At 29.2% G+C, this 12,807-nt stretch overlaps 1 protein-coding gene across 1 annotated transcript; it reads right to left on the reverse strand.

Moving 5' to 3' along the window:
- Nucleotides 1-5,212: 5,212 nt before the first annotated feature.
- LOC107491281 (transcription factor bHLH30-like) lies at nt 5,213-9,648 on the reverse strand. Its single transcript, XM_016112106.3, has 2 exons — nt 8,407-9,648; nt 5,213-5,778 (listed from the first exon to the last, which is right to left on the reverse strand). The coding sequence occupies exons 1-2, from the start codon at nt 9,019-9,021 to the stop codon at nt 5,290-5,292; spliced, it is 1,104 nt and encodes a 367-aa protein (XP_015967592.1). The 5' UTR covers nt 9,022-9,648; the 3' UTR covers nt 5,213-5,289.
- Nucleotides 9,649-12,807: the final 3,159 nt, after the last annotated feature.

Below are 12,807 nucleotides of genomic sequence, written 5' to 3' on the forward strand. Positions count from 1 at the left end.
GAGCTGAGGCTTTTCTTGGAGTTGAACTCCGAGTTATGACGTGTTTTGGGTGTTCAACTCCGGATCATGACGTTTTTCTGGCGTTTAACTCCAGACAGCAGCATGAACTTGGCGTTCAACGCCAAGTTACGTCGTCAATCTTCGAATAAAGTATGGACTATTATATATTTCTGGAAAGCTCTGGATGTCTACTTTCCAACGCCGTTGAGAGCGCGCCAATTGGAGTTCTGTAGCTCCAGAAAATCCATTTCGAGTGCAGGGAGGTCAGATTCCAACAGCATCAGCAGTCCTTTTGTCAGCCTTCTTCAGAGTTTTGCTCAAGTCCCTCAATTTCAGCCAGAAATTACCTGAAATCACAGAAAAACACACAAACTCATAGTAAAGTCCAGAAATGTGAATTTAACATAAAAACTAATGAAAACATCCCTAAAAGTAGCTCAAACTTACTAAAAACTATATAAAAACAATGCCAAAAAGCGTATAAATTATCCGCTCATCACCTACAATGTTACTTGGGGTCAAAGAACATTTTCAAGGGTTTGGATTTGAGATTATCACTAAGCAATCTTATCTCTGCTGCTCTGTACTCCTCGGTCAAATAAAGAACCAGATTTGAAATCCCTAATTTTAAGGGCTGATTGAAGAAAGATAAGGAATGATTTCTGAAAGTCCAAGATTCAAGAAGTTGACTCAGAAGAAACCCTAATCGTGGCTTTGACTAAGGTATAAAAGGAAAGTTGAATCTCATTAGAGCAACAAAAAAAGAGAACCCGAATTGAGAGAAAAGTGAAAATCTCACAATAGAGTTTAAAGTCTTTAAAGCATTACAGCTACACTAAAGGGAGCACTCCGCCAAGATAAAGAACAATGTTTTGAGTTTAAAAGATAGGATCAGTGCATAGAGTAAAAGTTGTTATTCATCATATCCTTCATGTTTTACTGTTTTGTATTTCAGTTTCAATGTATATCTTTCTTAGTTTTCTTTGAGAGGTAAAAGGCAAGAAAGAGAGGCATTGAGAAAAAGTCATAGAGTGAAAAAGGTTGAGATAAATACTTGAAAGAAAAGCCAAGAGTGATTTCAGATTTTTTTTGTTGTATTTTCTGTCTTGTGTCATGTACCTGAGAGGTATCCCTTGCTAAGTTGGGTAAGCACTTAGTGTGGTGAGTCTAGGTATTAGCATAGCCAAGTCAAGTTTATGTTAAAGCTTGTGTGTCCAGATAGGATTAAGTTGAGTCCTAGAAAATTGGTGTATGTAATACTTGGATTATAGTGAAAATTCCACTAACGTTGTGATGGACATTGGATGTAGGTTGCATTGCACAAGATAATTGAACTAGGATATATGACTGTGTCAACTTCTTTTTCTCTACTTTAGTTTTGTTTTATGATTTTTATGAAACAAAACGAAATTGTCTCCTGATTTATCCGTTGCGCAAATCAACAGGAATCAAGTTTAAAGTTATGTGTTTAAGGCTTAATAATTCAAAGTTAAAGAAAGCCATAGATTCAACCCCCCTTCTTTAAGCCTTCTGGAACCTTCATTAGCATTATGTGTTTTTTCTTCTTCTTTAATTTTTTTGTTTTTATTCTTGTTAAGAGAGTAAAACAAGAAAAACTTAGGAAGGTAAAATAAGAAGAAAAAGATGAATAAGAAAAAAATATGATGATGATGATGATGATGATGATGATGATGATGATGATGATGATGATGATGATGATGATGATGATGATGATGAAAAAGAAGAAGAAGCGGCAGAAGACGAGGAAGAGGAAGAAGAAAAGTTTTGAATTATGTAGAATTTATCAGTACATATCACCAAAAATTCATGACAATACACATATTATCTTAATTTTATACCGAAAAATTTGCAACAAATACGCAAAAGTATTTTCTTTAATGCAAAACTGCTACATTACATTCAATTCAAACCATCAACGATGAACAATTATTTTCACAAACAAAAATAACATTATTCACCTACAGAATCATAAACTACTAACGAGAACATTAACTAGAATCGAACCACACCTCAGCCACTTGATTGGATTCAAAATAATAATCCACTTCGCTATGGTTTAATTGATAATCTGAACTTGAATCATTCGTTATCTTTAACAACGAGATAATTGTTCAAAATTGATCTCAGAGCTTGATTTTAAAAACGTATAGAATGAAGAAAATCGCGAAAAACAAAGAAAGAGAACGCAGAGAACGAACGAAGAGAAACGTAGATAACGCAGAGATGGAAGAGAACGTAGATGGAAAACGCTAAAAAATTCAAAAACGGAAACGAAATCCTTTTAAAAAAAAGCAGTTATATATTTGCGCATTGATTGAAAAGTTGCTTAGATAATAGCGCGTGAGGTAAATTAAGTTAAAGGACTTATATTAATTTATTTATGTAAATAACTTGTATGTAAAAAATACCAACTCCGCTACGTTACCAACAACATTTCTGTTAATTTCTGCCAACTCTTATTTATAACTGTATTTAATGGGAGTATCTTTGTAGATGTGTCTAATAAAAATGTTTTTTCCATGGCTGTGTTTAATAGAAGTATCTTTATAGATATATTTTTTGGATGTGTCTCTTTATATATGTGTTTAAAATATAACAATTAATCATTGCTAGCAGATAGTATGTTGGTACCCTATACTTTTTCAAAAAATATTTGAAACTTAAAATAAAAACAGTGTTTATTAGACCCTATAATATCCATATGAATAATGTCAAATACATTTTTAGTTTTAAAAATACTTGGTACAAAAGGAGATTTATTCTGCTTTGCATAATGACGTGAGTCACATGATTTATTGGAGCTAGAAAATTTCAGATTATTGTACTCGTTTTGCATTATAATTATTCTGTGATTTGGTGGATGTCCTAATAAAAAATGCCATAACTACAAGAGTTCAGAGAGTTTAGCAGTGGAAGAATTACTTCACAATGCTGTAATGATGTGACTTGAGAATTAAGCTTAGCTTACAATCATGCAAATTTCATTTCAGACAGAATAAATAGCTACAAGAGTTGATTTAAATACAAGGTGAATTCTACTGTATCTATTAATTGTTATTTAATTTTTGTTTAATTTATTTTTTTTGTGATAATTTTTAATTTTTTAAAAATAATTTATTTTTATATCTTTTAAATTAAATATTAATTTTTAAATTTTTTTAGTAAATAGACATCTCTTTAAACACCGTAACATTCAACTAAATATAAATAGTACAGACAAATTAAACAAACTGCCTAATGCAATAATCTAAGTAACTTCCTTCTCCTAACTAACTCACTACTCTGCCACATCAGTCTAACTAAACCAACATCTACTAATAACACCTGAGAGATTCTGTATATATGAGGCTCTAGTTTACGTGACAAAAATAGTAAAATTATAGTGTTTTATTTAATCACATGTTATTATGTCATATTTTATAGGCATATTTATAACTATATGTTTTGCAGTAGTAAAATTATGTAGTATTTATTTAATCACATGTTCTTAACTCTTAAGTCATGTTTTATAGGTATGTTTATACATATATTTAGATGACACAATAACACCGAAAGGACTATTTAATTGTTAAAGAACCTCAGGAAGCATATTCCAGAAGTATTGGATTAATCAAAGAACAAAATTACTGGTAAATACAAAAAAAAAAACACCACAAATTTTTTTTTAAATATTTGTTAATATTTTGAGAGGGGGCTACTATTTTTAAATTATGTGAGTAAAATTTCAAATTAAATAATGTTTTAGTAGTTACTATATTAAAAAATTTATCATTCACTAACAAATATACGGTGATTTTAGTTTGATATATAATTATAAAAATATTTTTATTGACGTACAGTTAGGTTTAACACAATGAATTTAAAGATTTTAACCAAAATGACTTTTATCCGGTATAAGAAAACATATTAATTAATACTATAAAAAGCCTTTTATAAGAAAATCAGAAAGGAAAAGTATAGGTTACCAACATATTATCTGCCAACTTCTGTTAACTCTTATTTATATTTGTGTTTCATGGAAGTGTGTTCATAGATGTGTCTAATAATTAATATATTTTAAATACATATATAAAGAGACACATCCAAAAAATATATCTATAAAGACACTTCTATTAAACACAGTTATAAAAAAGACATTTTTATTAGACACATCCATGAACATACTTCCATAAAACACAATTATAAATAAGAGTTGGCAGATGTTGGCAGATATGCTGTCGCTAACGTAGCGGAACCGAATCAGAAAACGTATTAATAAATACTAAACCAATCACATATTTCCATCAAGTTTATTATAAAACAGATAGTTTGGCGAAAATTCTCTAAGGCCATGAAAGTGTACGTAATCCAGAGCTTTTGTTTTCTTTTGGATACTGAAATATTGGGAAGAATTGTGTTGAGAAATAAAATGGACGGTGGTTGTTAGAAGTGGGCAGTGGCCGTGTGGGGACTCATGAGCACATGACGAAAACTGTATCGTCACCATCCCATAGTGAATACTGAATACTGATAACCATAATGCCATGCACGGACACACTACCCATAACACAAATAGAGAGTCATATAACCCATAACACAAACAAGAAGGAAACCCCCAAAACATAAAACAATACAAAATAGCCACCGGCGTCTCCAGCGGTTATATATTATGTTTCATGTTTGAGTAATTGAAATACCCACACTACTCATTTTCCATGTTAGGATTTGATATAAGGTTTCTCTTGCCACGAAAAAGATCCTTCGCTGTTTTCTTTCCTTAACCAGCTCTCCCCTTCTCTCTCTCTGTCTCCCTTTGGACTCAAACCCAAGCAACAAGTACATGTACAGAAACCATATTATATATATCATTACCTCATTGGTATGACCATTATGAACAAAATAGTTTCACTTACATCATCATACTAGTGGTATATTTCGACACACCGCAAAAACAACCAAACATTTTACAAACGAGAAATTATAATTAATTAGATAAATATGATAATTATAAATTATAGGTCTTTAATTGGTGAAACTTTATATAGACCTTTGTACAAAAGACCATATTATATAATATATCGTTTAATTTCTTCATTGAATTGCTTCATGATGATGACGATGATGGACAAAATACATCATATAGTGGTGTTTTTCACTTTCATCACACACCAACACCACCCAACCACATCCACAAAAAAAAAAAGTAGAGATATTAACTTAAAGCAAGTGATAATTAATTAGATAAATATTATGGTAATTATAAATTATAGGTCTTTAGTTAGTGAAAATTCATAAAGACCTTTGTTCAAGGATATTGATATTCGTCCTTTGCCTCTTAACATTCCCAGAAGCAGATTCATCACCACCACCTTTCTCCATGACAGCCCTCAGCGCTTCTTGTATTGAGCTAATACAATAATGACCCAGCTGAAGGCTTTGCTCTCCTCCGCCACTGCCGGCGTTGCTACTAGAATAATCTTCTTCGTCCGCCGTGATGAACAACACATTCTTCATGCGGCCGCCGAGTGTGGTAATCTCGGCTTTGAGGGTTCTCAGCTTGAGTTCCTTCAGTGTCTTGATGAGGTCGGGTAAGAGATCTGAACGGTCTTCGCAGCATAAAGACGCTTTGATTACAAACCTTCCGTCTTCGTCCGTCGTATCCACCGTTAACTCGTCGGATTCTGTGGGAACTGGATTCGTTTCTGCTATCAGTGAAGTTTGACGCTTCAGTTCCTTCACGTGTTGAATCACTTCTGCTAGCAATGAAGCTTTATCTGTCTACAAAGAAAAAGATAATCATGCCATGTAGAAAAGTAAAAGAAAATGAGGAGTGCTAGAGTGGAGTAGATTCTGTGATTTGTAGTTATTAACGAGTTATTATTAGTATTTTTAATAGTATAAAATTATATCTAATGATGTGAGATTATTCATTTTATTTTTTTTATTAGTTAAGTGCGGGCTAGGTCTTAATAATAGTACGGATTTCATCATCCAAGGGATAAATGAAATTAAAAAATAATTTAAAAAAATTGTATATCTTGTAATTTAAACCTTAATAGTTTTTAAATTTATTATGCAAAAAGAGAGTATTAAAAGGTCAGTAAATTTTGTAATTTGTAATCATTATTTAATCATTATTAATATTTTTAAAAGTGTAAAATTACTCTTTTTTTTTGCTTATTAAATATTGGCCAAATTTAATAAAAATGTCAATTTTCTAAACTTTCTCTAAAAAAATATAAATGGTATCCTATTTGTATCTTAAAATTAATTATCAAATTCAACTGTATTTATATAAATATATGTATTTTTAATTTATTTTTAATATATATTTTATATTTTATTATATATTTTATATTAGAAACTGATTTTAATATATAGTATAATTATAAAAAAAAGTAATAAATCCTAATTTATCTTTCTGATGTATTCTTTCAATTATCCTTTTAACTTTCAAAATAAATAAAACTGAAAATTTTTTAATTTTATATGTTTCCAATATTAAACTTTTACTCATCTAAACAGTAAAAAAATTATTGAAAAAAAAATTATAACTTTCAATTATTACTTGGTGAATACGTAATACATCATATTTCATCATTGATCCCAAAAGTGAAATTTGTATTTGTAGTTTCTGTACATTAAAATGTTAGAAATCATGAACGTTTGAGAGAAAAAAATTTAAAAAAGAAGAAACAAGCACATTAAACCTCTTTAATTATTTCTTGCATGCTTATACTATATCAAATTATTATTATTATTATTATTATTTACGAGTGCAGTTGGAGTTTATACTCATTTACTTTTACTAATATAATTTAAAAATTATATATCGCGTAAATCTCATAAAATGAAAAAAAATAATGTTACATAAATAATTATATAAGATAATTACAAAAAATAGAGAGGAATATATATATATATTATACAAACGTTAATATTCAAGTAATGTTAGTGATTGATCTCTATGTAACTGTGTATATATTTTATAATAAGATTAACGCTAAAATTATTAGAACCATAATGTTATTGAAACATCTTGTTAACCTTTCATATATGTATAAAGAGAATTGTTCACATGGCATTTTGGTGTGGAAGAGAAATGCATAGTAGGTATAGTCATAGTGTTTGGTTAATTGTTATAGACTGATATATGGAATGAAACTGATGGAATTTTTTGAATGGAGGAAGTATAGTACATATATATGCACCATGCACAAGATGATGAAATGAGATGACACCAAAAAAGATGATGAAATGAGATAGATAGATAGATAGATAGATAGATATAGGTATATCGTGATACATAGTGTATGTGTAACACTGACAAGGGTGCTAGTTTGTCTCTCCTCTCTCTATGTCTGTGTGGCTTTTACATCTTTTTCATGATCAAGCTGATGAGTTTGACTGATCAATGTTATCCGGCAAGAAATTTCCATGTGCAACTTTTCAACTGCGCTTTGGTTTCTCTTTATCATGTCAACCAAGCGACATTATCGCTTAATAACCTTTTCTTTACTCCTTTCTTTGATTATTACTTTTTCCTTACTAATTAATAACAACCCCTCCTCGGAACTAGCAACATACTACTACTACTGCTACTGAGACTCAGAAAGAGAGAAGGAATTTGAAGCAAAGAAGAAAGAAAAAATAAAAAATAAAGCACTCTTTAAACAAACAACAAACTGGTGAAAGCCAAAAAGGAAGGGTGGTAGGAAAAAAGAAAGGCATTGAAACAGTTTTGCACCTCATTTTCTAAAGGTCATCACATTTTTGGTTGGCTGTTGCTATATAAAACCAAAGTAATAATCGGTAGAAACTAAATCATGGCAACAAAATATAAATTTAATAAAAAAAATCGTACACTTTTAAACATAATATTTTTGTGAAAAATAATATATGCATAAAAAAAATAAAACACTAGGTTAATCGATATATATTTATGTATAACTTATTTTTAATATATATTTTATATTTTAATATGTATGTTATATTATTGATTTAGTAAATGATTTTTCTTTATATATAATATGGTTTTATTTTTATGGTGTAGTATAGTATACCATGTTGTAGGCATGACCATATATGTATGGGATCTTTAACTCTTAATTAGGTTGCTTTTCTTATTATAAAAGGACACACTTATTAAGCCACTAGGAACAGTAGGGGTTTGGATAATATACATAGAATTTTAGGTTTAATTTTATTATGTTGTCAATTAAGTACATATTAAAATTTAATGATAAAAGAGTTCTTTTATAAATATCTAACTGTCTATTCTTGGGTATTAGTATGCTCTGGTAAAATAATTAATGTGTTAAAATTTATTATTTGAATAATCGTGTAAATTGATAAATCTGATCAAATCATAGTAGAAAACTAAACTCAACGATAAATTATACTCACTTTAGTTGTGTTTGGCAACAAGCTGCGGAGTTTGGCAAGATGGTTATTGATTCTCTCTCTGCGTCTCCTTTCAGCTTCACTGTGACTCTTGGAGGCCGCAAGAGCCTTAGCCTCCATGATTTCTTGGGCAGTCATCTTGCCTAACTCGGCCTGGAGCCCAAACGGGCCCACAGAACCGGGATGAACCATGGGCCCAACAAGCGAGTCAGATATGATCCTGAGGTGTTCAGAAGAAGGGCCCTCGTATGCGAACTGCAGAGACGGGACCCTTCGATTGAAGAAACTTGCGTATGGCGACGAAGGCGGTGGAGGAACAAGGAAAGGATCGTGGTTGTTATTATTGTTATCATTATGATGGGAGACCGGGTGAACCGGACCGGCTTGGTTGAAAGGGTGAACCGGTGGCATGGACCATGGTGGTTGCATGATTGGAGAGGCTTCAGGAGGGAACACTAACCCCCTTCCACTTCCACCGCTGCCGATATAAAGATCCGTACCGTTTGGGTTGTGATGCTGCATCTGCTGCTGAAGGAATAACTGTTCTTGGTAGCTTTGAATGGTGTTGTGGATTGCTTGCGGAGAACACTGCCCTTGATCTTCTTCCTTTTTCATCATCTCGATCAGAAAGAACTTCAAGCCTTGTGATAAATTTGTATATGAAATTTGAGGAGCTAAGAGAGAGAAAGTGATGAGGTTGAAATTTCAGAGGTTTGAGGGGAAAAAGAAAAGGAGAGGACAGAAAGGTGAAAGGGTACGTATCGAGAAGTTTGGTTTATGCTATAGCACAAGGGAATGAAAATGAAATGGACATTAAAGGACAAGGATGCTGTGGTATTGGTAGAAAAGAAAATATTTAAAAAAAAAAAAGAAGTAAAAACAAAAACAAATTAAGCCTTCCCTTGTTGTGTTATGATGACTATTACTACCACTGATTATGCTATTCTAATTCTCTGTTGTAATTCTCTCATGCTAGGGATTGAAAGGTTACTTTCTTTCTTTGTTTTTTGCTCCTTGTAGTGGATGGGTGTTGAAAAAATAGGTTTCTCTCTCTTTCTATTGTGTATCAAACTCAAAGCTTTGTGGTTGTGGAGGGTTGATCATGGACCTTCTCACCTTCTTATCCTTTACCTTCGACAATGTATTTTTTTCCTGCTTTGCTGGAACATATTTTTGGTTTATTTTGATTTATTTTAATTTTTTTTTTCAATTTCGCACTCTGCAGCCTTCACGACCCTCTAAAATGTATAGAGGCTCTTTTGAGTACTGTTAGTCGCCTTTCCTTTCTTCTTACGGCATTAACTTTATATCATTCTATGTAGCTATCAGGGCATGTGTGGTATATACTTTGCAAAACAAACATTATAGGTGAAAAGATATATAATTATATTTATTTTCCTATTTTTTAATATTTAAATAAAGAAATTTTTAAATTTTACTCTTTTTTTAATATTTTTATAAAATAATATATATTTAAATTTTTACTCTTTTAAATATTAAAAAACAGTTACGAGATGAATTAGGATTCTTAATCATTATTCAACTTCTAAAGTACTAACATAAATTTTTGTTGATTGTGATTGGTCCAAAGTGTGTGAATGTATAATTACACAATGCAAGTTGTGAAAAAGAGAGAGAAATGAAAAAACACAAGCAAAAAACATGGTTATGAAAACACAAGACAGATTGTCGACCGACCAAAGACCACAAAGGCTGAGACTATAATCATGATAAAAAGCTTATAACTAAACCTTGTCCTTCTTCCTAGCTATATTAACTAATTAATTAATTAATTAATTAGTTTAGGTAACATGTAATTTGAAGACACTTACGAAGATTGTTTAGGTTGAAAAGTTTTAACGTATTTTTTTTCTAAAATAAATATTTTAGAAAAAAGTAAATTTTTATTAGTCTTTCAAAAAAATATATTTTTTTTACATTTTATTTGCTAAACCCTTAATAAGTTTTAATTTGTTGATCAGTATTATAATTCTTAAGAACATTTTCTGGAGAATTTATAAATAGAAAATTTTAAATTCTTTATTTTTTTAAATGTTTAAATACTTTAAATATTATGCTTCAATTTCTTTTTTTTTTTATTTAAATGTCATAAAGACATTCCTTACCAAAAAATATAGTTTTCATTATTTTATTTTCATAACTTTTTATTAGTACTTTATCTATAAATATAATTTTCTTTTATAAAATCATAATACTATATACTACAAAAAATATTTTATAAAAATTATTATAAAAGTTAATTTTTGTATATTTTTAATATATTGAATACATTAAAAATATTAAAAAAATTTTATCATTATATTTTTAAAATATGTTTTTATAGCACAAGTTAATTAAATTTTTAAAATAATTACATAACTAATAATAAGTTTAATTACTTTGCAGGTCTTTATAATTTTACCGAATTTTCACTTAGGTCTTTATATTATTTTTCTTTTTAATTGAATCTTTATATCATTTTTTTCAATTCAATCCTTATTAACGTTAAACGTTTAAAAAATTTTACTAAATTATAAAATTACTTATCTACTCTTATCTTTCACCTATAATAAATTCATATTTCTTTAAGATTTTTTTCCTTCTCAGTTTTTCTCTTCTAATTTTTCTGAGACGGTGAGACTTTCACACACACATAGAGAAGAATAGTAAGTAAGAGGAATTAAAAAACAAACTCCATATATACCTATGAAGAGTAGTGAATAGAAGAGTAGTGACACCTTGAGCAGTTGAACATGAAATTAAAGGACAAACTCTATATGACAGATGCATTATAGAATACATGATCAGTGGAGTGGGACAAAGATAAATGCAAAAAGCATAGCAATTCCAACAATCACAACAGCAGCATATCCTAGAAGTCATGTTTGATCCCAAAATAATTGTATGAACTGTCCAACAATCTTGCTGCTTTCACCATCCATTACAGGGTGTGTTTGGCAAACCCGTTTTAAAGGATAAAAGTGCGTTGAAGTTCCTTAAACGCTACTTTTTGATGTTTGGCAATTTTTTTCCTTTAAACGCAAAAGTGATTTTGCAACTTAAAAGCGCGTTTACTGGAAGCGAAAAATTGTTGCTTCTGCGTTCACTTCAACGTGAGTTCACCTTTGATGATTATTATTGGTTTTTTCCAAAAGAATTTTCATATTTGTTTCAAGTCATTTCAAATATTTTAAATTTTTTTGAATTTTTAGTATTTTTTTATATTTTGATTTTTTTATTAAATTTGTTATTTTAATTCTATTATAATATGAACGATTAATCTTATTAAAAATGATAAAGTAAATAAAAAACTAATCCTACATAAGAATGGAATCATAAGTAATAAAATTTTACAATCCAAAATAATACTAAATAAAAAAATACTGAGAGTATTAATAAAATTATAAAATATTTTTTTGTTTGACATTGTGAAATTTATTATTATAATTCTTGTTCATTGTTTATTATTCTATTTGTTATAATATGTATTATTGTTTCTATTTAAAGTATAAAAAGGATTAAATATACTAAAAAATAATATTATAATTTAATATTATATTTTTTTAGTAATTAACTAATTATCTATCTAAAAGTGATTTTAATTAATATTATCCAAACAATTTCATTTTATCAAAATCATTTTTAGTTTAAAATTGCCAAACATAAAATGTTGACACAAACTCACTTCTATCCAAAATCAATTTTACAAAATCACTTTTATTCAAACTCTAGTTTAGCCAACTCTAATCCAAACATACACAGAGTAGTTATATCTTCAAACTGTGATCCAATCAATCCATAAAGGGTTTATACAATTGGGCAACCCCAACAATACCAATTCAAGTATAATAAGGCCGTTTAGAAAATTTTAGAAGTAACTTTTTTTTAATTTTTGACTTATAAAAAGTAGTAGTATTAATGTTTGGTGTAATTTTTAAAACTAAATTAAAACTTTCTAAAAAGCTATTTAGGAGTTTATAAAGAAGTTAAAAAAATGACTTCTCTCATAATATTTCTACTTTTCATCACGTTTCTATAAAATAAGCACTTTTAGAGTTAAAAATCCAAACACAAAATAATTTATTTATAAGTTACTTTTAACAGAGTTATTTATTATTTAAATTATTTTATCAAAAGGAACTTAATTAAGTTGGTTACCAAACTAGACCTAAGACTAGTAAGAGACCAATTCTAAAGATCTACAACAAGATTTAATAACATGTATACATACATGAACACCATTAGAAAATAACATTAAAACAAAAAAGGTGATTTTATGAGATGGATGGAGCCTACCTTTTTCAAAAGCAATTGTAACAAAAGATGAATGGAAAATAATTAAACAAAATTCGACAATAAATTTAACAATTAAATAAAATTAGAAAACATGAACAACTAAACAAA

Source organism: Arachis duranensis, chromosome 5, assembly GCF_000817695.3.
Source record: "Arachis duranensis cultivar V14167 chromosome 5, aradu.V14167.gnm2.J7QH, whole genome shotgun sequence".
NCBI classification, from domain to species: Eukaryota; Viridiplantae; Streptophyta; class Magnoliopsida; order Fabales; family Fabaceae; genus Arachis; species Arachis duranensis.